Source organism: Trichoderma gamsii, assembly GCF_001481775.2.
Source record: "Trichoderma gamsii strain T6085 chromosome Unknown Scaffold_14.2, whole genome shotgun sequence".
Taxonomy (NCBI): Eukaryota; Fungi; Ascomycota; class Sordariomycetes; order Hypocreales; family Hypocreaceae; genus Trichoderma; species Trichoderma gamsii.
The window spans coordinates 1-25,128 of NW_020171351.1; the positions used below are offsets into that span (position 1 = coordinate 1).

The 25,128-nt window shown below is 51.2% G+C and overlaps 8 protein-coding genes across 8 annotated transcripts; 4 read left to right on the forward strand and 4 right to left on the reverse strand.

The window, feature by feature from the left end:
- On the reverse strand, positions 1–431 carry TGAM01_v204691 (hypothetical protein; the record flags this gene model as incomplete). Its single annotated transcript, XM_024549489.1, has 2 exons — positions 1–156; positions 427–431. Coding segments are annotated over 2 exons (161 nt in total), but the record flags the coding sequence as incomplete, so codon positions are not given.
- A 118-nt stretch (positions 432–549) lies between these two features.
- Positions 550–2,247, forward strand: TGAM01_v204692 (hypothetical protein; the record flags this gene model as incomplete). Its single annotated transcript, XM_018801608.1, has 4 exons — positions 550–1,200; positions 1,252–1,360; positions 1,424–2,112; positions 2,170–2,247. 4 exons carry the CDS (start codon positions 550–552, stop codon positions 2,245–2,247), a joined length of 1,527 nt encoding a protein of 508 aa, XP_018665401.1.
- Positions 2,248–4,557: 2,310 nt separating this feature from the next.
- On the forward strand, positions 4,558–6,998 carry TGAM01_v204693 (hypothetical protein; the record flags this gene model as incomplete). The annotated part of the gene is made up of 2 exons (XM_018801607.1): positions 4,558–5,469; positions 5,544–6,998. The coding sequence occupies 2 exons, from the start codon at positions 4,558–4,560 to the stop codon at positions 6,996–6,998; spliced, it is 2,367 nt and encodes a 788-aa protein (XP_018665400.1).
- A 1,023-nt stretch (positions 6,999–8,021) lies between these two features.
- Positions 8,022–9,530, reverse strand: TGAM01_v204694 (hypothetical protein; the record flags this gene model as incomplete). Its single annotated transcript, XM_018801606.1, has 1 exon — positions 8,022–9,530. One exon carries the CDS (start codon positions 9,528–9,530, stop codon positions 8,022–8,024), a length of 1,509 nt encoding a protein of 502 aa, XP_018665399.1.
- Positions 9,531–11,087: 1,557 nt separating this feature from the next.
- TGAM01_v204695 (hypothetical protein) lies at positions 11,088–13,031 on the forward strand (the record flags this gene model as incomplete). Its single annotated transcript, XM_018801605.1, has 1 exon — positions 11,088–13,031. The coding sequence occupies one exon, from the start codon at positions 11,088–11,090 to the stop codon at positions 13,029–13,031; it is 1,944 nt and encodes a 647-aa protein (XP_018665398.1).
- Positions 13,032–14,856: 1,825 nt separating this feature from the next.
- On the forward strand, positions 14,857–15,336 carry TGAM01_v204696 (hypothetical protein; the record flags this gene model as incomplete). Its single annotated transcript, XM_018801604.1, has 1 exon — positions 14,857–15,336. The coding sequence occupies one exon, from the start codon at positions 14,857–14,859 to the stop codon at positions 15,334–15,336; it is 480 nt and encodes a 159-aa protein (XP_018665397.1).
- A 2,434-nt stretch (positions 15,337–17,770) lies between these two features.
- TGAM01_v204697 (hypothetical protein) lies at positions 17,771–19,547 on the reverse strand (the record flags this gene model as incomplete). Its single annotated transcript, XM_024549490.1, has 3 exons — positions 17,771–18,264; positions 18,377–18,589; positions 18,671–19,547. 3 exons carry the CDS (start codon positions 19,545–19,547, stop codon positions 17,771–17,773), a joined length of 1,584 nt encoding a protein of 527 aa, XP_024405720.1.
- Positions 19,548–22,769: 3,222 nt separating this feature from the next.
- TGAM01_v204698 (osomolarity two-component system, phosphorelay intermediate protein YPD1) lies at positions 22,770–23,486 on the reverse strand (the record flags this gene model as incomplete). Its single annotated transcript, XM_018801601.1, has 3 exons — positions 22,770–23,040; positions 23,253–23,407; positions 23,466–23,486. 3 exons carry the CDS (start codon positions 23,484–23,486, stop codon positions 22,770–22,772), a joined length of 447 nt encoding a protein of 148 aa, XP_018665394.1.
- Between the last annotated feature and the right edge of the window lie 1,642 nt (positions 23,487–25,128).

Genomic DNA, 25,128 nt, shown 5'->3' on the forward strand with positions numbered 1-25,128 from the left:
GCAGCAGTAGCAGCAGTAGCAGCAGTAGCAGCAGTAGCAGCAGTAGCAGCAGTAGCAGCAGTAGCAGCAGTAGCAGCAGTAGCAGCAGTAGCAGCAGTAGCAGCAGTAGCAGCAGTAGCAGCAGTAGTAGCAGCAGTGGATGTAGTACTTAATAGCCTACATGCACGTATGGATGTTGGCTAGGTAGAGTGCCAGAGAATGGAATTGGGATGCGGGATGACTTTTCGCTTGTTTAATGTAACCATCATATTCTTACAATTATTCACAAGTAATCAATGTATATCAAGCTTCTTACTTTAAAGGTATTGGTAGTAGTTAGTTAAGGATGTTAAAGCCGCGCTTCTGACGTATTCGCCTTATGCGCATATTGGCTCCTTCCTCGTGCTAGTTTCCTTCCTCTTTCCAAGATTGTGGCTTCCAGTTGACCTCATAATAAATTCAGACTAGCCGAGCCACAGGATATAATTTGTCGCCAAATTACAGCTGCAGGACCAATTTCAACTTTATCAAGCACTCCTCTCATGCCCACCTCCGATTATATTCGAAACTATGCCCTTGGCCAACCTGCCTGTAGAGATCAGGCGCCTTATACTCGATGCTCTGGTGAGAGATGGCTGCGAGCTGGCGTCCTTTGCTGCCGTATCGCGAGAATGGCAAGCAGTCATCGAGCCACACACATTCAAAGGGATCAAAGTCACCCCTTCACGCATCGCCGAGCTTGACGACATGACGCGTCGCAATCGATCTTACGTACGGTACTTGTGGTTTTGCTTGGAGTTGGAACGCTACGATTGTGACACTTGTTCTCCCGATAATGACGTTCCAATGTTCAACAGCGCCGCAGACGACCTTCTGATCAAGACGGGCATTCGATCTCTTTTCTTGGTCCTTGGCGCTTGGGGCCGAAGCAGCTGTCTCACACTTGATATCAGCGTCTACTCTACCAGTGATCCAGAGCATTGGTTCAAGTACCTCACATTTGAACCAGACGATGATGAAGATGACGTGCCACGGCTCAATCAAGCAGTTCCAAGCCAAATAAACGATGATGCACGGCATCGATGGGATACTACCGGTCAGGAAGCCATGACGGCTGATGCTACTGTCATGAACGTCTTTACTAGGATATTAGACGATCCGTTGGGCGAATTCGATGACGAAGAGATGGGCCGTTTTGGATGGTGGAGAGAGCTACCACCGGTACCGGCTGTCACGCGTCTGCTGTTACGTCAACAAACTCGCCGGCGCTAGGAGCCTGAAGCGCTTGAGGAAATGCTCAACCTGTTCCCTAATCTGTCCGAGCTACATTATGAGCCGTGGAGGGAGTGGGATGACATGCTCCAGGACTCTACAGACCGAGGTGAGACGGCATTTACCATCTCAGGGGCACACACTCACTAACACGTTGTCTGCCTCCTCCTAGATTATCATACTCTGCTTTACTCCCCTAGCATTCGAAGGCTGACTAGATTCACCATATTCGAGAATTTCAACCAGCGCTACGTGCACGCTTTCGTGGAGGAATATTGCAAACGTATTCGCTCACCAAATCCTGCTCTTAGCCGACTCCTCTCTGACGTTAGTACCAATTATGAATCTCTTTCAGCATCATACGTGGTGGACGCGGATAGTTTCTTTGCCGCAGACGAAGGTCAGCCACCAAAAAGATGGCCCAATCTGAGGCATCTGTTCCTTACTTCACAGTTGTTGGCGCCTGATCAAGATGAGACACGAATTACGAACATGCTTCGAGCAGCAGCAAAAGCGGCCATTCATATGCCAAAGCTTGAAACATTACAAATATGGAATGGACGAAAGAATCTTGCCGGACTTTTCAAGTATGAGGCCGCCAGAAAACAAGGCCAGACTTTTACCATTACTTGGAGGGGCACCTGGGAGTTTCTTTTGCAGACTTCAGTCATTCAAGCTTGGCAATCACTAGCATCTGAGGTCTCCGAACATGGAACAATTAGAATAATTTACGAAAGTATTGATGACAATCAGGTACGATGTCACGGAGATGCGATGGTCCTTCTAGAGCTTCCGGACGCGGTCATCCGACGTGTTTCGCTACGACAGCTTCAGAGAGAACAAATGTACATACCACTGCAGGTTCGTTCGCCCCCTACGCGAAATTGACTGTTTCATATACTTACTCAATATCTATAGTCACCAACCCTAAGTCCCTATATAACGGACCCTTACGGATTGCTGATGCCTCCTGATTCGATTCCTCTACTGTTATAGTCTGGTATCCGACATGTTTCGTAGCGTACGATTTAGAATGGAGAAATGTACATATTATTACATATTGATTTTTTATATTACGCGAAACTGATTCATTTTTTTTATCGCACAAGTACTCAGTTTCGGTAAACAGCAACCCTTAATTACTGTGTAACGGACCATACCCTTTTAGAATCCCGATTCGCACCGACTTAATTCGTTCATGGTTGTAGTCAGATATCCGAGTGTTTCGCTGCGACAGAGTCGGAGTGAATAATGTACATGTGCATAACCATGCAGGTTCGTTTATCGTCGTTGAGTACATGCAGTCACGGGGCCCACTTCTACAAGCGGCGATGATGAGGATGTCAAGGATGTGAAGAATGCAAGCCGTGATCAGGAGCGAGAGCACTAAAGAGTGAGCTGGTGGCCCTTGAGAAGAAGGAGAAGGCTGATGTGGTTGCGCAGATGGAGGCGCTGACATTAGAGATTCCTAATCTCACCAGGGCGGATACACTACACGAGATCCAGATTAAAAACCAGCACTCCAGCTATAGCTCAACAAGGCATTTAGCCTGTTTATAAAATTATTAAATCGCTATCTAGATGTATACTTGAAAGTAGTAATAGTAGCAGTGGCAGCTATCCTTGTGGACCTGCTGTCAATATGAAGAAGCAACTCATACTAATGTAAGCGACAAACTACCTACAGTCTATGAGTAGCCACTTACATGCAGACATTTGCATGCTCGCTCAACTAGGAATGCTGGGCATTTACACAGAGATTATTGTTCGTACGTTAATCCGCTCATCTTACTACGCTCTATAATTTAATAGAAATGTTGCAAAGAGTATTGAGTAGGAAGGGGAGTAGACGAAGAAAGAAGAGCGGCGTAGAAAGAGGGACACTGCCAATATGGGAGGTTGTCCCTTCGGGCTCGGTACCCGGAAAAGTGGGGATGAGGAGCTCCGTGACCGGTGGCAAAGGCCGGGGGAGGATTTCATTGGAGCCGGGGAGTACAAACAGGGAGGGATGGATGGATGGATGCTTTTGAGCTAGAGGAGAGAAAAAAAAAAAAAGAAACAGGTCGCAAATGCTAGTCTAAAGCTACATGGTGGACTATGACTCTACACATGGTGGCGAATGGAAAGGGCGTGCGTTGAATGGCCTCTGTTATCGCCATGAGGGACAGGAATGACGAAAGACTCTATCGTCGGTGGGCGGGTTACGTGCCTGATTACGCCAGCCGGCAGGTCATTTCCGGGGGGGTACTGTACCTTGGACTAAGCAAAGAGAGCAGAAGGGGGAAAAAAGACAAAAGCAGCACGTGTGAGGCACTCCCGGGCCGTAGCGAGCTTATGGCGCCGTAGGTTAATGAGGAGAAGTTGGAGCTGGTTTTTTGGACCTAGCCCGATCCTTTGGGGGACTTTTGCAAGGGCACTAGCGAGCGGTTGGTGATAACGCCGGAACCTCTTAGAGACTTTTCTCTCTCTCTTTTGCTGATGCGTTTCTGGATGTTGGATGATGGGTTCTTTTTGGTACAAGTTGAAAAGAGGAAAACAGGCGCAATGCTCTCTCTGTCAATTGGATTGTTGCGACTAGCGACGTAAATGCTGCCCTGTCTACAAGGACAATGATAATCCTTCTGTAACTCTCGTTATACTGCGCTAATCCACTCGCTTTCATCGTATCTAGCGCACGACGGATAGAGCGAGTGGAGGTGTGGAGAGCCGCGGAGAGGAGAAGAGGAAGCTCCCCCAAGAGGCTCCGGGAAAAACAACCTGCACGTTACCAGGCGTCGACGGATGAGCTGACTGCGCAGCCGCGGGGTCAACAAGTAGCAGCCAGGTAGCCATGGGGTAACAATTGGCCTATCAAAGTATTCATATCGCGGTGCTTGGCGTCCATCTTGTTCTTGTTCCAACACCACCTTTGCTTCTTCCCTCTCTCCTCTCTCTCTGCCTCTCCTCCCCTCCTCTCTTTTACGTAGCCCGCTCTTCGTTTTTGCCAAGTAGAAGTCTCTCGTCTCTCAGAAGTGATACGACTCTTCTCTCTCGCCTGGTTGGCTGCGTCTTCTCTTGCATTGACTTTTTGCTAAATGTCCTGCATGCTTTGAACCCACAAGCCGGCGTGTTCCTGGTGCAACCCACATCACTGCAGTCTTTTTTTGCGGGCTGCAGCCTCGTCTTAGACGGCGACGACGACACGCTTTCGTCAGCTTCGCCAACTACTTGCTGCAGCTTTTTAACCTTTTCATTTTACTTGTTTCACTTACACTTTGCTGCCCGCTTTTCCCCATCTTCCCAGACGCCACTCTCCTGATTCGAGCCATGCCGGCTCCATACTCTGACAATCTGTACTCCGGGGATGACAACCCGTGGGCGGAGGACGAGCAGCAGCAGCAGAATGACGAGCAGCAGCACGACGACAGCAGTGCGCTGTCGCCCGCTGACGGCTACTTCCACGCGTCGTCGTCAGGTCCAGAAGAGGCTGCAACGTCATCGTCACACTACACCTCGCGCCAGTCGTCCAGCGTGCCGTTTGTACCCAATGTCATGGTCGAGGACCCGACGCTGCAGGAGGACCGCGCTGCCGCAAAGGCCAGGGAAGCCGCCGAGGAGAGTCGCATAAATAGTGCTGCTGCGGGCGGCTCGACTCCCTTTGAGCATCGCCAGCCGCATCACCAACCTCCAGCCCAGGAGGCCAGCTTCCATCAACCCTCTCACCCATTCCGCGCTCCTCCTCCCTCTCAAGCTGTTGCTTATCCCCCGTTCCAGGCCCATCGCCACCAGGCCTCGTCGTCCTCTTCGTCGTCAGCCTCGCCTTCTGGCCATCATCACCGTCGTAGCATTGACGAAGAGGTCTCGTCGTTCCAGCCGTCCAGTTCCATGGGCCGGCCTACAGACCAGTACACGGTTCATCGCCAGACCGACGCACCACCTGCTTACTCACCCTCAGCCTCTTCGCCACCGCTGCCTTCCAGCTATCAGACATTTTCACCTCCACAAGCCGCTGCGCAGTCTGACAGCATGGGCGTGCCCGAGGAGAACCAGTCTTTGCTTCCACGACAGCCAGAGTCCATGGGCGGACCGCCCAATGGATCACAAGAGACGCTGTGGCGAAGAATCAAAAGACATTCGACTACGAGAAAGAGAGTTCGCACCTTCCTGGGTGTGCTGCTTATCATTTCTATTGTAGCTGCCTTGCTTGGTGGCACCATTAGCATAAGCAACAGCGATCGGGTGAGTACCTGCCCATTATCAACTACCTACATATACACAAGAAAATACACATGTCTAACAACATCGCCATCTAGAAGAAGCCTGGCATCATTGATGACTCGCCCGTGAAGAAACCCACGACTAACAACCCGCCTCCCAACATGGCGTGGCCTCCGAGCAACAACTGCCCCGGTGGGCCCTACAAGGACTCCAAGATTAACGAAGTCGTCAGCTTTGGCACCAGCAAGAAACTCAGCATTATTCAGACCATCGAGAAGGACGGTAGAAACCGCCGAGGACCCACGCCAAACGTTTATGGCGAGGTCATCCTGCAGCCTGTCGATACTGCCTCTTCCGGACAGATTCAGCTTGAAGTCGCTACCAACGACGAGGATTTGCATGTCGGTGTCGACTTCAACAAGCGAGACCAGCAGTTCAAGGTGACTGTTCCTCGCTGGGTCGACTGGAGGGAGCCCAGCTGGCGGCCTTGCATCCAGATCAGAATCACCGTCTCTGTCCCTCGTGAAGCTCAGCTCGAATTGTTTCACGTCGAGACTGTCCAACTCAATGTAGCTGTCAAGGATGGGTTTGTTCTAAGCTCTGTCACCGATGCTCAGATCAAGACGATTTCAGGAGACGTGGCCACAGGCAGCCTGCCGTCGGGCGATGTAGCGCCGTACACCTTGGCCTCTCGGAGCATCATCATCGATACTGTCAGCGGCGATGTCAGCGGCTGGTTCCCTCTGTATGACCTTCTCAAGATCCACACCGTGTCTGGCGATATCAAGACGGATCTTACCCCAAAGCCGTCACAGGATAAGAAGCCTGAGCAAGCCGTGCTTAGTATTGAGACTGTTTCTGGAGATATCAAGGTAATTGAGCCGTTGGTCAGAAACAAGCGCGATGACAAATTCCCTCCGCGGGATTATGTCGTTGGAGTGTCCTCATCTTCCGGCCAAATTATCGCTGAGCTGGCTTTTACGTCAAAAGCAAAGTTTGAGACCATTTCTGGAGACCAAAGGGTGACGCTGCTGCCTCTCTTTGGCTCCAGCTCGTCGCAACCTAGTCTTTCGACGGACACAAAGAGTGGAAAGACGACGTTGACGCTCTTCGAGCCGCTATGGAAAGAGGGTTCAACCCGTATCGGTTACTACGATCCTGCGGCACCATCAAGGGATAAAAACTCAAAGCTGGACAACTATGACGAGCCTTGGATCATTATCCACCCCGACCAACAGCTGGACGATCTTCCAGACGCGGAACTCACATCTACCCCGAATGCCAGCGGCGGAGGCGATGGATTGATTCGTCTCAAGTCCCACCACGCGTCCATCAGCGGAGATTTTAGGCTCAACTACCCTGCTTCGTGGGAAGGAGACTTTGTCTTGACGACTCTTTCCGGCGGGCAGGACATTCGCGGCGATGATTTGCACTATAAGCGGTCGAGCGGTATCATTAAGCGCATTGAAGGGACAAAGGGCGATGGCAAGTCGGATCTGACGATTGATTCCATGTCTGGTCGTGAGGAGCTGGTATTTGGAAGTGCTTAATGGTCCTGAAAGATATTTTTTTTTTTAAGATTACGATGACGAAGAATTTGTTTTTGAGATGATAGGATGATACCATAAGAAAGATGGGGAAAAAAGAAGACGTTGGTGGATAGGGAGAAATATTTGAGAGACCACTGCTTAATTTACGTCGGGGTATGAGGCACGATTGCATGTTCAGAGACATATACGACGAACTGAAGAGCGAGCACAAAACGAATTAATCGACTTTCTTTTATCAATTTATCTATTTGAGCATACGGGGGGAGAAACGATACGACGCTCTTTAATTAGATAATGCATAACGCATACAATATGACGTTGTATTATTGTAACAGGAATAAGTGACTAATAAATGTCAACTCACAATGAGAATGAAAATTAGTATGCGTGTATGAAAGAACTATAAGCTAAAAACTGCTTGATGCCAGTGTATGTATGTGCTGAATCATGCTTGCTCGTGTATCGTGTAATTATAATATCTCCTCCAAAACAGCAATAAATAATGGTAAATTGAAAAGTGTAAAAGAATTTCTCATTTTTCTGAACTAAGACAAACGACAAGTAAGGGTATCGGTTGAAAGAAATATAACAAGAGAAAATAAACCACAAATATTAACCCATCGTCTCGAACAAAACAAAAGGTATTCAAACTTGTAAGAAAAAGAGCCAACCCCCCGTTGCATATAAGTCCAGTATCATCAGATGGCGTATGTATCTCGTTTGTCAAGATTTGTTTTCCTTTCCATCAGAATATTCGTGCAGCGTGATATTATCATCATCATTTTTTCATCTCATCTCGTCTCATCTCGTTAATGTTTTTTTTTTCTCCCTCTTTTCATTTTTTCTTTACGCCAATATGCGCAATTGCAGACAGTAAAAACTCAACACAAAATGCCACATTATGCCGCCGTATGCTGTACCGTATATGTCAATATCAAGCCATTTCGTCAAAGAAACCTTGTCTCTTATTATGTACTCTTCCCGTCTTTCATCAAGAAAGCATAAAAAGGGGAAAAAAGTAAATCATTCATCTACCGACCAGGGCAGGTCTCTATTGCCGACTTCAGTGCACGTCAAGTACCCAATGCTGTCAGCCACTCGGCTGGAGCCGCTCAAGTCCAGCTCGAGGCCGCTGTTCATAAGGGGCCGCACCACAGACCGGGCCATGGCCTTGAGCTCGTCCATGCGCTTCTCGAATCGCCGTAGGTTCTCCCGGCTGTAGAACTCGGGCGTCAGTTTGAGAAACTTTTTGCACTCGTCGTGCCCCAGAAACGTGTCCGGGTTGTCGGACCCGAGAGTGCGGTACGCTCTTCCAACAGAGGTCAGCGGCGGGGCCGGCGGAGGAGGTGGATCGGCGGGGCGGTTCTCTCTGGACCCCCGATACTCGGGCGGCGGCTGAGGCGTGGTGTTGTCGGCGATCCATTGGCGGAAGAGGCTCGTGGCCAGCCAGTCGAGGTAGCCGTTGTTGGGGGTGACGCGCTCGCCCCGGGACGTGTTGAGGTTGAGGCGGAACAGGCGGCCCTCGACCCGGCTGACGGTCTCCTCCAGCTCGTCCACCTTGTCCTCGATAATGTCCAGCACAATGTCGGGCATGGTGGCGCGGAGGCTGCGCTCGCCGGCGGGCCACTGGCCGACGACGTGGATGAGGGCCTCCTGGAAGATGACCTTGCTGCGCGCAAGATAGCCGAGACGGAGGTAGGAAATGGGGTATTTGGCAATCTGCTTCCATAGGCGCGACTGGAACTGCAGCAAGTGGTGATCCACGCGGGGGCCGATGACGGCCAGAGCATCGTACTGGTCTGCCAGCGTCAAGAGGCTCTTGCACTGCACGTAGGCGTCGGCCACGTTGATGCTGTCCAACACGGGCGGGTAGTTGTAAAAGGTGCGAAACAGGTTGTCGTAATCGCGCAGCAGGTCCTCGTCAGCCTGCGAAAGCGTCTGCGGCTGGGCGCCGAGGCTCATGACGGAGCGCGAGTAGTCGCGCTTGGATGAATGCGAGTAGCTGCTGCTCTTGTGATGCGAGGAGCGCGAGGCCTTGGGCGCCGCGCCAAAGAGCGACGCCGTTGCCATGGGCCGGGGATCCTCGCGAGGCTCGTCTCGCTGCACCAGCATGGGAATGTCGTTCGGCCCGGAGCCCGAGTCCAGCTCGTACCGCCATTTCCTCTTCGGCGCCGCATTCTCGGCGTCTGTTGTCTCCCCGCCGTCCTCACCGATCCGAGACAGTTCGTGACCGCTGGGGAGCAGCGACTGCGCCCGCGACCACTCATTCGACGTGCTCGCCTCGAAAAAGCCGCTGCATCGCGTCAGGGTGTGGCGGTGCAGCAGGTATCGATTCTCGACGGCACCTGCGCGGATCAGGATCTCGACGTCGCCGCTGTGGGAGAAGACGGGGAATTCATTCTGCGGCAGATACGAGCTGGCGGCGCCGACTGTCGAGCGATTGTAGCGCTTGCTGCGAGCCGACGGGCGAGAGACCAGGGACGAGGTGCCGCGGATTGCGAGAGACGGCGCTGGATCGGGTTGGGAGACCATGAGGATCAGCTGGAGTTGGCGACAAATCGAGGTGAGACGAGGAGATGCGAGATTCGGCTCTGGAGGCGTTGACTTTTTCGTCCGTCTCTGCTGGTTATTCTTGGAGCTCGGCAGCTTCTCTTCCAGCTGGCTGTGGCCTGCTGCATCAGCGAGCAAAAAGCGTTAAAGCCAACCAGCCGGCCTGGTTGTTGCAAAAGGTGGTGGTTGGAGTGGGGGACAGCGGAAAAGCAGGATTTTCGTTTCTAGTCGCAACGCAGCTGGAGTCTCTAGCGAAGCCTGCGCGAGAACATGGCAAGAGAGTAACAAAGAATCAGACACGCAGTGAGAGGAGAAAGAGAAGAGAAGAGAGAAGAAAAAAGCGCTGATCGCCGCTCCAAGCCCGCCGTATCGGATTGTGTCGTGTCGTGTCGTGTGCGCGCATGCAGCTGAAGGCAGACTTGGTGGGCCAGTCGCCAGTCACTGTCTCGCCAAACCGCTGCAGTTAGCCTCGCCATGCACGACGCCCGCTAAAACCAGATGGCCGGACGCCTGTAGCTCCAAGCTCGGGTGGCAACGGCGCGGCAAATCAGAGGCGGCGGCGGATGGCCACCCCTGAAGACGATGCTCTGTAGAGGTTTGAAATGCCGCTGTTTGATCCACAGGGGCCACTTGGTGGTTGCCTCCATCAACTCTGATGTGCACTTACAAGTATAACATCCATCAGCTGCCTCTTATAATTAGTAGTAATGGCAGTAGCAGTATCATCGATGCATGCAGAGCATGAAAGTGAGAGAAGAAAAGGAAGAAGAAAAGGAGGGACAGAGAAAGGCAATGGCAGAGATGCTGCTGGGTTGGGAGGCAGCTCGAGAGCTGTTTGCAGTACAAGAGCTAGAGCAGCATCTCTAGACCTGCTTGCTTTGCATGACCCCTGCAGCAAGTGTGTGAGAATTTTCACATGCACGAGAATGGATGGGTATGCAGAGTTTTTTTTTTTTTATAAATTGTACCTTACAGACAGCTCGTCAACCGCAGCTTATCAAAGCCAGCACGTCCTTGTGATGCCAGCGCATGACTTATTGGAGCCTATCAGGTTCAGAGCGCGCTGCTCGGCGCCACATATGCGCCGGCAAAACAGCGGCCAATTCTGCCAGGGAGCTGATCTGATTGCAGCTCAAGTTCCTACCAAGGTACGTGGAACCTGCCTGAGCTCGTCTCCCACCAATCACAAAATATCAATCCTTGTCTGCTTCACTGCATCTTTATCCTCCACCTTTCCCTAAACATCACCAACGCCACAGTACATGGCCTTCCCCTGATCGAGCTATTGCAGCAGCACATGGTGGAATGAGCTCGCAGACGCCGGCTTTTCATCATGGCTCCAGCCCCATCTCTGTGCACGAGTTCCGGGATGCCGTCCTGGCAACATGCCGGCCACGATTTCCTACGGCATACTACGCCCGGCGTCAGCGTATAGGCAAGTGTTTGCATAGTACACAAATAAATATATAGAAATGCCATTACTAATATAACTTGTGTACTATAGCCCTTGCCATTAGCGGAGGCGTAGATTCCATGGCAATGGCATTTCTCTTCTCTTCTCTTCTCAAGATTTACAAGGGCATCAAAATTGCCGACAATCCTGCTGAGAGTGCCTTTGGCATTGTTGTAGATCACAAGCTACGAGAAGAGAGCTCCCAGGAAGCTTCTCGAGTAATCCAGGAGCTGAAGAAAATTGGACTCAAGTCCGTCATCAAACCATTGAATTGGAGAGAGCAGAGATGGCAGGGCATCGAGCCCTCTGATTTACCCAATGTTGAGAGCCTTGCACGCACGATGCGGTACCAAGCTCTGGGGTCTACTTGTAGATACCTTCAGGTTCCGAGTCTCTTTTTCGCCCATCATCAGGACGACCAGTATGAGACCGTTCTGATGCGGCTGCTCGCGGGCCATGGGTACAGAGGCTTGCAAGGCATTCGTGAAGCCAACGCTATTCCAGAGTGCTATGAATTGCATCATGTCTATAAGAGTGGCCTGCTTGATAACCAGATGCAAAAATTTCCCTTCCTAAGCTTCAAACCGCCATCGCGTGAAATGAAGCAGCTGCGGTTTATTTTAAGGGACGACAAAAAGGCCGAATCATGGGATCGGATCAAGTCATACCTCAACTTGGACGATACGACTACACGTTTCCCTGGACATCTTTCGCGGGGGTTTGATCCTAGTGTACCATACTTGACTCCTTTGCAGAGCGAGGACGGCGGTGTCATGATATATCGGCCGCTTTTGGAATTTGACAAAGGGAGGCTCATTGCAACCTGTGAAGCCAACGGCGTCCGTTGGTTCGAGGACCGCACCAACACAGACCCAACCCTCACAACCCGCAATGCCATTCGGAATCTTACACGACATCACACGCTGCCCAAGGCCCTGCAGAAGCCATCTGTCTTGGCACTTGCCCATCGGTCGAGGCTGAGGGCGCAGCTGGAAGAAGCTGAAGCCCACAGGCTACTGGTTCGCGAAAAGGTCATCAAGGATTTTGATCCCAATGCGGGTACCTTACTGATTGATGTGTCTACTCTTTGGAAGGAGAAGATGCGTAAAACAAGGAGCCCGTTTGCTCAAACCAGAGAAGAAGCGCGCAAACAAGCACGCAAACGCTCTCGTCGACTGGTAGCTAGTATAGCGATCCGCAAGCTCATTGCGTTCGTAACCCCAGAGCTCCATCTGCCACCCCTAGCCAACCTGGAAGGTGCGGTAGACCGACTCCTCCCGCAGTTATCAGAAACGTTCGATCAAGTGTTGGTGACGGAGCCAAAGACTTTTTCAATAGCGGGTGTACTTTTTGAGCCTGTGTTCGAAACGAATGCTTTGATGTGGCTCTTGTCCAGAGCACCGTATTCTTCACGACAGCCTTTACCAGAGCGAAAACTCCCGGGTTACCTCAACTACAGAGGTGGTGTTCTAAGATTGGACGCCGATAGCGATCAGCCAAGTCGGCACCGCCACTGGCGCGGGTGGAAAACAGCCAAATTATGGGACGGACGCTTCTGGATACGGGTGAGCGCCTGCATTGCAGCAAAATTTCACGTGCTGCCGTTTCTTCCCTCCTCTGCGAAGCCGTTTCGAATGGCCCTGCCTCCAAAAGAGCGTTCAAACTTTGAGAAAGTTCTCAAGCACTATGCGCCGAGAAAAGTGCGATATTCGCTCCCTGCTCTTTACAGCGTGGAAGAGTCAAGCGACGGCGAGGAATCCAAGCAGATTATGACACTGCTAGCACTGCCGACCTTGGGAATCCACGTGCCAGGTCTCGAGAGATGGGTCAAGTATGAGGCAAGATACAAGAATGTTGACATGACTTTGCTCGGATCCGTCAAGAAAAATCAAAGAAGTAAAGCGTCGCTATTGAAACGTACCCAGCCATTGGCCAAGAGACAGAGCACGGCACTGCAGAGTCAAAGAATACGGGGAGGTGGGCAAGCCAGAAAATCCCATGGTGTAAAAGACGATTTAACGAGCCTATGAGAATGGTTACTGCCTTTTGTGCCGGCATGGAAAAGTAATGCCTAGTACTTCAAGTCGAAACGCCAATGCATCCTAAAACAGACTAAAGATCCCAAAGCCAGGACTTGCTGCAGTCATACCCTTGGCTCCACGTTTTACCCGATATTTAGTACCAGTTGGGACGATGTTGTCATTGTTAACCAAGTGATTGGAGGACTATAGGGCTCTGTTCCCTTGCTTCCGCAGAGGTATCAACTTGTTTGGCCTTGGTTGATGAATTGGATGAAACGCGGCCAATCTACTTGTCGCAAAGCAGCCCATAGCGGGTTCAACGCACTTGTAAAAGACCATCTTACAGACATATGCATCGTGACGCATATTGCGGATGAGCGCGTCTCATCAGCAGCTGTCAGATACCAAAGGAGTCGAGTTGTTGACTTCAGCTTAAACTGTTTACCGTGGCCCATATAAGTGCATTGCCACTTAAAAGGGGTTGCATTTGCACAGCCCTGGCTGCCTCGCACAGATACCTATAGTTGTCTGTTCCATTTTTAACTCGTGTCTCTCACACCTAAATACTCTTGTTTGTCCTCGTACTCGAGTGCGAGCGCGTCCTTTATTCACATTCTGGAATATCTGGAACTTGGTATTGGCTTATCAGGGAGTACCGCTAGCTACCTAAATATTTAAGTGATACTTTAGCACCGTTGGGCCATGGTTGTTGGGACCTGATTCTGCGCCTGAAAAATGGCTATAAAGTCCTTGTTGCCACGATACATGTGAAGGCCATAAAAAACGAGTCATAGCATATAACATTCGCCACGGAGGCAGCCTATGAAAACTATTGGCAAATAACAAAAAACAGTGTTCGTGTTGAAGGACATTTAGTATATCCCTCCGAAAAAACGTTCATCCGGGCCCCAGGCTGCCCGCTGCCTATAATCTGGGAACTGCAGCCGTGAAACTTTGGCAGTCCCATCAATTCCATTCCTTCAAACAAATACTTTCATTAACTGAGGATTTAGAAACCAGAACATGAAACGTGAGCCCTGAGCCTTCAATCGCCGGGATCGATGCCAACGTTTGCCTTTACAAGCCACCAGGGCATCGACAAAAGAGTACCAGCTCTCTCTCCTGATCAGAAACAAAACCAACCCGTCACGACCAAAAACATTTCCCATATTGACATGATAAGGAGATTCAAGCAAAAATAACACCGAGGTATGTGTTTCGCCACCATGATAAGATATCAGAGGAGGAGAAGGATGGGGAGGAGAAGGAGGACAAGGGAGAAGAATGAATAGGGATTAACGTGAATGAAGTAGGGATGATCTTTTAGATGAGATTTCTGCTCCGGCGTGCAGCAGCAGTCCGATCTATCAAAAACGATGTTATCAATAGGTAACCGCGATAGACCTATCGTCAGATGACCATCATGACACCAAGTCTTCCGATGTGCCGTCACTGTGCGTGCCATACACGCCACCTCATCAGAGCACAGGCTTTGGACGACATCTGCCATGAGGGGGATACGATACGGGAGAGGCCAGGGACTTCTCTGCCTTTGCAGAGACGACCATGGTGCCATAAATCATGGCCATATGCCATGTCTTCATTGTTGACGAACCATTTGCCGATGCTCACGCCCGCGACGGTACTTAATCTCAACAGCCACTCCCCGATCATACGTGCTTGGAGCAGGCTCTTCAGAATTGATACCCCCTTTTGGCTGGGGAGCTTCATGCCAATCCTTGAGAGTTCGAAAATCTCTTTCTGCGATCAAGCCAGAATCTCGCAGATGGTCTAGGAAGTAAAAGTCTGGCCGGATATCGAAGATTGTCGAACCATGACCAAAGTGGTGGGCAATGTGGTGCATTCTGGCCCTGAAATTGCGTTCTCGCTCACCCGCTGTATCATCTACGGCGTGGAAGACAACGTCATCACAAAACCAGCAAATGCAATCCCTTGGAAGCCTCCACATGAGATGATGGTCGCAGATATGTTGCACCCAGTCATCTACGCTATTCAGATCGAACGTCTCTTCGCAATCGGAATAACCGACAAACTCACACGGGAGCTGTGGCCTGTGGATGGCTACGTTAGCACTTGCGGCCCAAGACAAGAAACGATGCGCTGCGGAAAGATATACCCTGGTGAGACTGACGACGTGGAGGACAAGGACCTGGCCGAGTCAAAGACTGAGGAGCACGCAGAGGAGCGCTGGGTCCCACTGCTGGCTGAAGACAAAGCGAGTGGTTTTCTTGAAAGCTCGATGCGAACGGGCTCAGAGCTTCCTGTTGCAAGGTACCTGGATCTCCTCCGATAAAGATCACTCAGAAAGCCATAGATGTCGTCGGGCGAGAACGTCGTTGACGGTCTCTGATCTTCGGGTTGTGGCGTCATCATGCTGGCAAAACGAACGCTGCCCGATCAGTTTAGCCTGGGCTGTCAGACTACCCCGGAATCGTTTCTCTCGAGATTTGGCAAGCAACCGGGAAGCTCCCTGTACAACAACCTTGTGTGCTTGAACACAAGGTTCGAACGACAGCAGCGATAACGAATCTTGATCGGGGGCTCCCAAATAACAGGCCAAACAAACTGAGCGGACGCTTGGTGTTGCGCGGCTTGTGAAAGAAGCAGCCCAATCGCCAGCGTGCGCTAAGTTGCCCTGACACCGCAACAGCTGGGGCCTCTGTTTCCCCTTTGCAAGAGGAAGCAGAAATGCAAGTTGAGAATGATAAAGGATATACTTTTTTTTTCTCCTTGTGGAGTGGCAGCGCATGTGGAAATTTGGCTGGGTCGCTTGGGGGGGGGAATTAATGACGAAGGCAAGCCAGACTGTCTTGTCTCACTGCATACTACTAGTTCTCCACCGGTCTTGCTTGCGATAGTACCTACTAAAATGTTGAACGGCGCTCGAATCATCAGCCAGCAGAGCTAAGAAGCTAGATGTGGAATTTATCTTTGCACACGCGGTGTACGCCACCCATCACGGAGATTGGAACGACGACATGTACTGCCACATGTCATTTGATGCAAGAATGCAAGAGAAGCCTCGCAGTTGACATGAATTATGATGGTTGGTCTACTGTATAAAAGAAAGCCGAGACATTCCGCCAAGCCGGCTGTTTTATCTGAGCGGTTCTTATTATGTCCAATGAGAGGCCGAAATATGAAGATATTGGCGAATTATGTGGCAGACTCTCACCGACAATGCTGATGGCTGCCCATTGTCACGACCTTCATTGATATGATAGAGGCGTGCTGATTGTGTGGTACGTACGGTGGGCATGCAGCAGGTCAGCGCCTATCTACGAGGCCGGACCGTTACATCGGCGTCGTGTGCTTGTTAAGCGCCCATTCCCGACAGCACTGGACTCTGAACTACCTTACCAGAGAGCTACATGGAAAGTAGATGGCGAACAGCGAACAGCGAACAGCTCTAACCGCCATGTTTTGAGGCTCTTTGTGGGGTTCCGTTCCCCGCCAATCTGAAAGTTCCTAGTGATGGGCAGAGATGCTTATACGGAGCAGGCCTGCGAAATACTACAAGCTTTATTTCCTCGGAAATTGGGCGATCGGCATTGTTCTAGACTGGCTATCGGAACCCGACACCTTGTCTTTACTATACTTCAGTTGGCTAACCACGGCTAAGGAGCTTCCTTGCCGCAGGGGGAGCAAGCAGTGAGCTCTCTTGTACGGTATAGCCTGCTGTTGTTTCTTCTCCGGTATATAGCCAAATGCAGCAAGGAGTTTCGCATTCCATGCCCATTGAGATTAGTGTCGTGCCAGCGTATACGGCTCAGCCGTTGACACGAATCATATCTCAGCCCGTCTCGGCATAACACACACACACACTCACACCTACACACAGCACAGCCCATTTTTCAACTCTTGCCTGTGAATCGTTTATGCCCGATTCCCAAGTCTTTGATGTCTAGTTCACAGGGACTTCATGCAATGCCTGCTGTATGACGCCGATTAAGTCGGATGACTTGATTCCTACCTGCGCTTCCTGTCTCCCGTGATCATTTGCGATATTAATCAATGGTGTTTGGTGGCAAAAGGTGAAAGCATAGAGTGAAAAAGGAAAGAAAGCAGCCACAGAACAGGGGTCTGCAGCGAGCCAAAAAGCGCCGGCCCGTTTTTCTAAGTGCTGGTTACATCGGGAACTCAGCTGCTCGCTCGCATTGCTCCATTGCAGGCAGACCTGGAGAACGATCATCTACTTGACGGTGAGAGCTCAAATTAGGAAATACAAGGCGCTTTATCAGTCCGGGGGTGGCGGCGCAAAGCAGCTCAGAAAAGGGTTTAGGAGGGCAGTATCGGGCATCAACACATGGGAAACAAAAGCACTGTACGGCGAAATACACACTGAGCCATGAGCAGCACCGTACAGACATGCGCCATGACGGCGGGTGGATTTGAGCAAACGGTGGCGCCCCGGGGTAGGCGGGCCGTTTCCCGTTGCCTAGCTGCTGGGACCCGCCTTGGAGTTTCTCGTACGGGAACGACGTAATGCTGCAGAATTGAGTTATACTGCTCTTTGATCCTTTGGCTTTTGGTCATGATGTGGTTTGAGCCGAGATGGTGAAATGGTAGATGGATGGGGGGGCTGAGTGGGCTGTGCTTGTAGGAATTTATGAGCATCACAGGATTGATAACGACTAGTAGTAGCTGATACGATTTTCCATCTTATTCCATTTTTTTGGTCACCGCGGTGGGAATAGGTATCATGTCAGTCATGTCTAGCTGTCTGTCTATTCTTCCGGACTACACAGGACCCTCGCCTTGACAATGACGTTGCGGTACTGCATGTGGCCCCCGTTTTCGTCCCCGTGCTTGATGACGCCGGGGAAAACGACGCAATTGATTTCCCGGCTAGCCAGGTTCTCCTCGTCTTCCTCCCCGCCAATGTCCTCCATGGTGTCTGGCTCGAAAAGGACTTGCTGATGGGGTAGGATGGAGGGCATGTAGACCCGCAGCCGGGCCTTTTGCACGACGAGCAGGCGGGCTAGCTCGATGGAGTTTTTGACGAGGACGCGGAGAGCGGAGTCTCGGGCGGTGGAATTTGAAGTTGAAGTTGAGGGTATTGTTGAAGGCGGAGAGGATGTGATGATGCGGTCGAGGAGATGGGTTATGCGAGATATGACGGCCTCGGCAAAGGTGTCTGTGTTGTCGTGGAGGTGGTGTGCCTCGCGGCGGAGGAGGGCCAGGGTGGATGAGCGCCATTGGTTGACGGGGTCGGTTGAGGCTGATAAGTCCCCGTTTGGTGTTAGTGGTCCTCGGATCATATGTATGGAGGAAGAGAGAGAGGAAAAAGAGAGAGAGGAAAAAGGGAGAGAAAGAGAGAGAGAGAGACAAACAGCATAGAAAAGTGAGTAATTGCTCCATCTGTTGAAAGTGCCGTGTGTCTTCTTCTGAAAGTCCCACGTAGTAGGCGTTGAAGACCATTTCAACGAGGATGCTCGAGACGATGGACTGTAAGAGATGGACTTTGGATGTGTGTATTAGTTCCTCGTACATGGGCACGAGTTGCCCGAGTTCCGAGAGCGTAGAGTCGCTGGCGTGGGATAGGTCTGCTTTTCGTATTCCACTCTGTTAGCCTCTGGTGATACGAGCTTCGTTAACTCGTTACTATTTTAAGCTTGGCAGCTCACCTAGTTTTGCTTTTCGAAAATTGGTTATGACCCAATTCTGCAAGCCGTTGCCCAGCTTGGTCATGCCGTCGCCAAAGACTTCATCGCTCGTCTGGTCGTCCGTCCTCGTGCTCGTGCTCACAAAGTCCTTAAGCCCTCTGACCTGGCCCCTGAGTCTTCGAATCTCGTCGTCTTTTTCCTGGAGCTCCCGCCGTAGGACTTCGACACCTTGCCGTAGTTCTTCCCGTTCTGCTTCGCGCACGTCGACTTCGGCCCGGATTAGCCTCAGCTCTGTATCTGTACGTAGATACTGCTGGTTCAGCGCGGAATGTTTGCCCTGCCAGAATGTTGCGGTCTCACTCTCTGTCTGGCTTAGTCGGTCTAGTTCTTGGTGGAACTCTCTTTCCATGATGCCCATTTCGTTCTCTAGGTAGGTGATGCGCTCGTCTTTCTCGCGGAGGAGGCTTGCTGAGGCTGAGGATGAGTCTGGCTGCTGCTGCTGCTGCTGCTGGCGGCGAAGCTGCGACTTGGAGATGGGGCTGCCGCTGCCGCCGCTGTTGTTGCTGGTGCTGGACACGCCGTGGGGACTTGACCCTCTGGCCGTGCCGGAGGAGCTGTTGGATTTGTCGCGAGCCTTCTCTTTGCGCTTACGATCCAGCATCGTCGGGCTCCCGTTGTGGGCGTCGTCTCCGGCTGCTGAGTTTGTGCCCACCATGGCTGCGCGAGGCGGCATCAGCGGCATCGTGTCGGAATTGCTGCTCCCTGCGCCTGTTGCTGCTGCTGCTCCGCCTATCGTGTGGGTGCTGTGGCGGCTTGTGTGTGTCGCCTGTCCAGTTCGCCAAGCTGGGCCGTTGCTGCTGCTGCGACTGCCGCCGCGGCGCTTGTCAGCTTGATTCATTTCTTCTTCTTCTTCTTCTAGTAATTGTTGTTTCGCGCGGTGCCGTATCGGGTCGAGGTCAGTTTGCAAAAGTCGCTGTGGTGATGCCGTGGTGGAGGACTGTACGACACCGGTTCGGCATGATGGCTGATGGCGTCGAGCTGGCAGCCTTTGGTCTGCGCCCTTTTTGTAGGCGAGAGCCTGTCCCCTGATCTGATTTGCTCAACTCCTCACGGGCAAAGGACAATTAAAATAATGCAAAGGGGGAGACGATGCTGGTTCGGCGGCTGCCTAGAGGTCGGATGCGAGGATATGGATCTGGATATAAAGACTTGGGGACGTGCTTGACAGGGAGCTGCCGCAAATCTGCCGACGGATCTTGGGAGGGGCTTGGGCCAGCGCTAAGAGCTGCCATTGTTCTGGAGGCGCGGGGCATCACCGAAGAGCTTCATGCTGGTGTTGCAGCTAGAACAGCTGTAAACGCCGACTTTTGTGAAACAGATGTATTCTTTGGAGAAAAAAGAAAAAAGTCGGTTCGTACTGAATCATTTCGTATTGTGTCTCAGTTTTTTTTTCCCTCAGAAAAAATGATTCGTGCTCAACCGTACGTTGAGTTCAATCGCTGAATTCGGTGTCTTGCTTGTCACTTGACAAAATCCTGTAGGATTGCATCTCCACGGTAAGAATCGACAGCTGATAAAACGACAATAATGGAACTCGGAGCTAAAGAAGCACAACTGTAATCAGGCGAATGTAACACTCTTATCACTAAGCATCTGCTCATATAGACAAGCAGCTGCATGAGAAACAGTCGACCAAGTCGTTGAATAAAGCTGCAACTTGCAAGCTGTAGCTTCTTGCGGAATAGCTGCATGGATGAAAAATGTTTTTAAGGATATAAAATTCTAGTGGCTTGTAAATGCAACATCGCTGTTGCGACGAGCCTTGAGCTATTCAAGTCTCAAATTCGACATCAGCTTCGACTTCGTATGCAGCATCGTCTGTCCCTTCAATCGGCTTGGCGCCCATTCTACACAGAGCGACGCGAGTGACGGGCATATCTTCGGCCCAAGTATAGTCATCGTAGCGACTCAACACTTCTCTCGCGTCGATTGTCAGCTTCTCTCGCCTCTTCCCTCTTGCTCCACTGCTGCCGCCACTGTTCTTGACATATATGGTATTGATGATGGTAGCGTGAAGCAGCAACGGTCGGTTTTCATCAATCATCAGCCCACTGTCTTGGAACGGTTTTTGTAGCAGCTTGCAGAAATCGTAGAGAATGCCTGCAGGATCTGAGGGAGGTGCGTATAATACAGTTGCCTTTGCTGCTGGCTGCATTGAGTGTAATCCTCGAATTGTGAGAGAAAGACTGCTGTTTGACTGTGACAGCTGACTGTCATCGAGGCTACCACCGGACAGTGCCAAAGCAGCAGCAGACGTCTTATTAGACTTGGCCAATCTCGACTCGGCAAGTATTTCTCTCAACTTTAGGCCCCTGAGTATATCTACTGCCTTCTTCACGCCGTCCTTACTCAGGGACATGACCCCAAGTGTTAGATGTAGTGTCCCCAAAGGCCGGACCGCGTCCTTGGGCAGGCCAAAGCTCATTGCGCTGGTGACATCGGATCGAAAAGATGCAAGAGAGTTGGCCAGCTGCATCCCAGCGAGGGGTATGCAGAGGAAATGCGTAGGAGAAGGCTTTGGAGGCATGCTTGCACCAATCAGCCTAATGTGAGAGGGTGTGTGGCTAAAGGTCTAGGTATCTGCGAGAGGCGATTGGTAAGAAGCTGTCAAATATGATGGCTGGGGTAAATGTGATGAATCAAGTGGGCAATCTGAGGATGTAAGAAAAGATACACAATTGAGACACGGGATATCGGGTCAGAGCAACGGAGTACTAATCCTCCTTATCGGATGTAGTCCACAGGTACATGGCTGCCGTCGAAACCACCAGTGAGTAGCATCACGTCAGCATCACACCTCGCAATCATCTCTAGCCAAGAGAAGCCAGCAAATAACAATCTGCCGTGTGTAACATGAAGAAGAGCAGACACAGACTGCCGTCCCAATGAGAGTGGGCTTGGTGGACAACCGCCCTTGAACAACACACTGCGGTGCAAGTAAGCACATGCCGAGGCCATAAATCGATGCCACGATAACCTCCAAGTCACTCGACTTGACTCCGTTGTTTAGACGCAGCATGTATGGATCACAAAAGACGGGATCTTTTTTTTTTTTTTTGGAAATCTTCAAGCAAGGGGTGAAGCAATGTGCCGTAGACGACAGGGATGTTTTGGGACATGCGCCGTGGCATTGAAGAGGAAGAATGGCTCTCATCGTGAATCGAGCTTGAAGGAAAACGAATTGGAAGTGCCCCCTATCTTCGAGATGCTAGTACTGAGACAGTTGTTGAGAAGCTGAACGTACCTTGGGAAATCTTGTAGATTAGGAGATGAAAGTAGAGATGAAATGCCCATCAGTTGAATGCCTGAAGCTGGTAGATGAATGGGAGGCAGCCACGTGCATCTCAGTTCTGCCGCTTAGCCACAGATCTGTGCCAGATCGCGCCAAGCTTCATTGGGATGGCGCCGCCAACTACGTAATTTGTAAGCCCTCACACGAGAGCTGCACGAGAGCTGCACAAGAGCTTCCTCTAGAGAGAGAGAGGCCGTCAAGTAGAGAGACGTGATATTTGCTTGGCATGCAGATCATACTGGAATTTCTCTCTCAAGTCTGTTGGTATCTCTTCTACGCTGCCCCTCCCTGTACAGACGACTTCTCCATGTGTAACCAACTTTTCGAGCTCCCCAAAAAACAATATTTGCTGCCATGAACCTATCAATGCGCTTGTAAAGACAGCCGTGCGCATTCCCTATATCCTGCCAAGTTTCAAGCGCCAGCCCGCAGACAACAAAATCCAAGTTGCGTTGGTCGCGTTACTTGCTGCTGCCATCACGCATAAGTGATGATGTAAGTAAAAAGAAGTCGTGAGTGTTGATGATTTGGAAGAGTAAAAAAAGACATGGGTGAAAAAAGAGCGATAAAGCGGTTAGGATGAAGAGCGGAAAATGCCATGATTTGCATCATCTTGCTCCTCGCGCGTGGATATACAGTAGCCAGGAACCCCAGTGGTTCCCACTGTAGAGCCAGCACGCACAAGTGCTCCTGCTGGGCGTCGCAGGGGCAAGGCGCGTAGTCCTCAATGAAGTTTAGTTGTCATTGCCAGTCTTCAGCAAAGACATATTAAGCGCCATCCTCGTCGTCGTCATCCTTGTAGAAATTCCTCAGTCCGGTCTCGACCTCCTCGTAGTCGGACTTGACCGCTGTGAGCGCTTTTTTTATTTGCTCCAGGCACACCTTGACGTCGTTCTCTGGAGAGCCATCGAGGTTTTCTTGCTTGCCATATCTCTGGATCTTTTCACAACCATCGCGAACCTTGACCAAGCCTAGTGTCGCGGAGGAACCTTTCAAGAAATGCCCGAGTTCTGACAGTTTTTCGAGATCTTCGGCGTCCCTATATGAGTAGAAGAGCAGGATAAGCGTCAGTAAACGTGAGAAGAACGAGAGGGGATAGATGACAGAGGGTAGTGGTGTGCATTTAAGCGAGGGTAAATGTATTGTACCCCGTCTCATGACAGAAAACGGGAGGGAAATAATGCCAGAAGTCGGAAGGTGCAGGGAGTATTCGAGAGCGCAGCACGACGGCGAGTCGTAGGAATAACATACAGGGCCGTATCCATGGAGGCAAAGGTCTCCTCAGCTTGGTCAAAGAATCCAAACACAATGGACGAGCTGAACTCGTTGTCACCAGGCTCGTCCATCTCGAGAATCTGCTTGAATGTCGTCAGGTCGATGGTATCGCCGAAAATGGCCTCGAGCTCCTAGACATCCAGCATTGTTAGCCTGTGTAACGCTCGCGGGGGGTGCGGGAAGACCAACTTTGTCGTCGGGGAGCGCCATTGTCGAGGATGTGCCAAGGTCAGGAGCGAAATCTGCGCTTTTCTCGGTTGCTGAGCAGAGAGAAGATGGCCGCGATGGAGGGGTTGCGGTTTAGCAGAGAGTGGGGGAGGGCCAAAGAGCGTCCGCGGCGACGGCTTTAATAGTTTGACGAAATGCGACCCACAGGCAGTGAGAAGGAGACCCAGATGAGGATCTACGGGTGAATAGGGTCAGCTAGAGACGAGGAATCAGGCTGCAATCAAAAGGGACGGTCAGCTCTCGGCGAAGAAAGGAAAAAAGAAAGGTAAAAAAAAATATAAAAGGAGGGAGAAAAGCACAGGTGTTTAGAGCGACAGGGGGCGTGGACAAGTTTTGCGCTCTCGGCACGTCTGAGAGAAGCTGCGTGAGGGGAGCCGCGAGGAGGGGTCCCGGTAGCAGGATGCAGGTTGCGGGATGCAGGTTGCAGGCAATAGCAGCTGGAGCAGCTGGAGCAGCAGACGATATGAATGGCCGCAGTGCCGAGATCTGGGGATCGTGAAACAGTGGGCGAGGATTGACTCACCAATCTGGCGTCGTCTCCGGCAGGGCACGAGGGTCTTGATTTCGTCGGGAGGGACGAACTGCGAAGATCGTCAAGCAACACGCGAGAGCGCTGTGGATGTTGAGGTGAGAAATCCAGCGTTTAAAAGGCACCACGGAGAGGGGCCCAAGATGGAGGCAGAAAGAGCTCTGCTCCGGGAAGGTACCGGCACCCATGCGCTTGTATTGGGGTACACGGCCTCCCAGGTAAGCATGCTGTAACCGTCAACTTACAGGCTAGGTCTAGGCCGCACAGGCGGCACCATGACTAGCGGATAGCGCTTGAACTGGCGCCGCAGTACCGCTACATGGTGCCTCGCCGAAACAAATTGACAACATGGAATCTTAGAAGCACTACTACAGGACGAGCAGGTGCTCGGATTGAAGATGCGATCTGCAGGCTTTGAATGCATATTATATCAGCAGCCGCATCTGTTTTCTTTTTCAAAGTTTTGATTTATTCTCCGCTCGCCAGTGATAGCAGTAAAGAAGTACATGGCAGTGGTAGTGGAAGAAAAGAGGATGGCAGCTGTTGTAAAGTGCATGGCACAATAAGTTCGCACCCATCATGGGTAAACTGCACGGGTAGCAAACATGTTGATTCCCCGGACGCCTCTTAGGCAAAAACTTGAGGTATTGCCAGCGGGTTATTTAGTACTCAAGGTGGATGAAAATTTTTCTTTTTCTTTTTCATTCCCCTGAGCTTTTGTTACGGCAAGCAATAAGCAAGAGGATATATTCCAAAAGCAGGCGATGGAGAAGTTTCTGATTGGACACTTGGCACTCCTTTGTTGTCTCTTCTCCCCTACGCAAATGCTCCAAGAAAAACACCGCGATGATGGAGGAGTGTGGTGATCTGTAGCGTGTCTGCTAAGAGCTGCGTCCATACAAGCGCATGGGAGCTGAGAGCGCGGTAACCCGGATTGGTTTTTGCTTTTAAGCTGATGCATGGCCTGTGCCGCCAAAGACGTCAGTGGGGTGAGGGGCACTGACGTCTTTGTCACAGCGGGCCGCATAGTGGGGCTGCAAGGCCTGAAGATTGGTTGGCGGGTGGGCGCCGTGGCTGATGCAGTGCGCTCAAGGG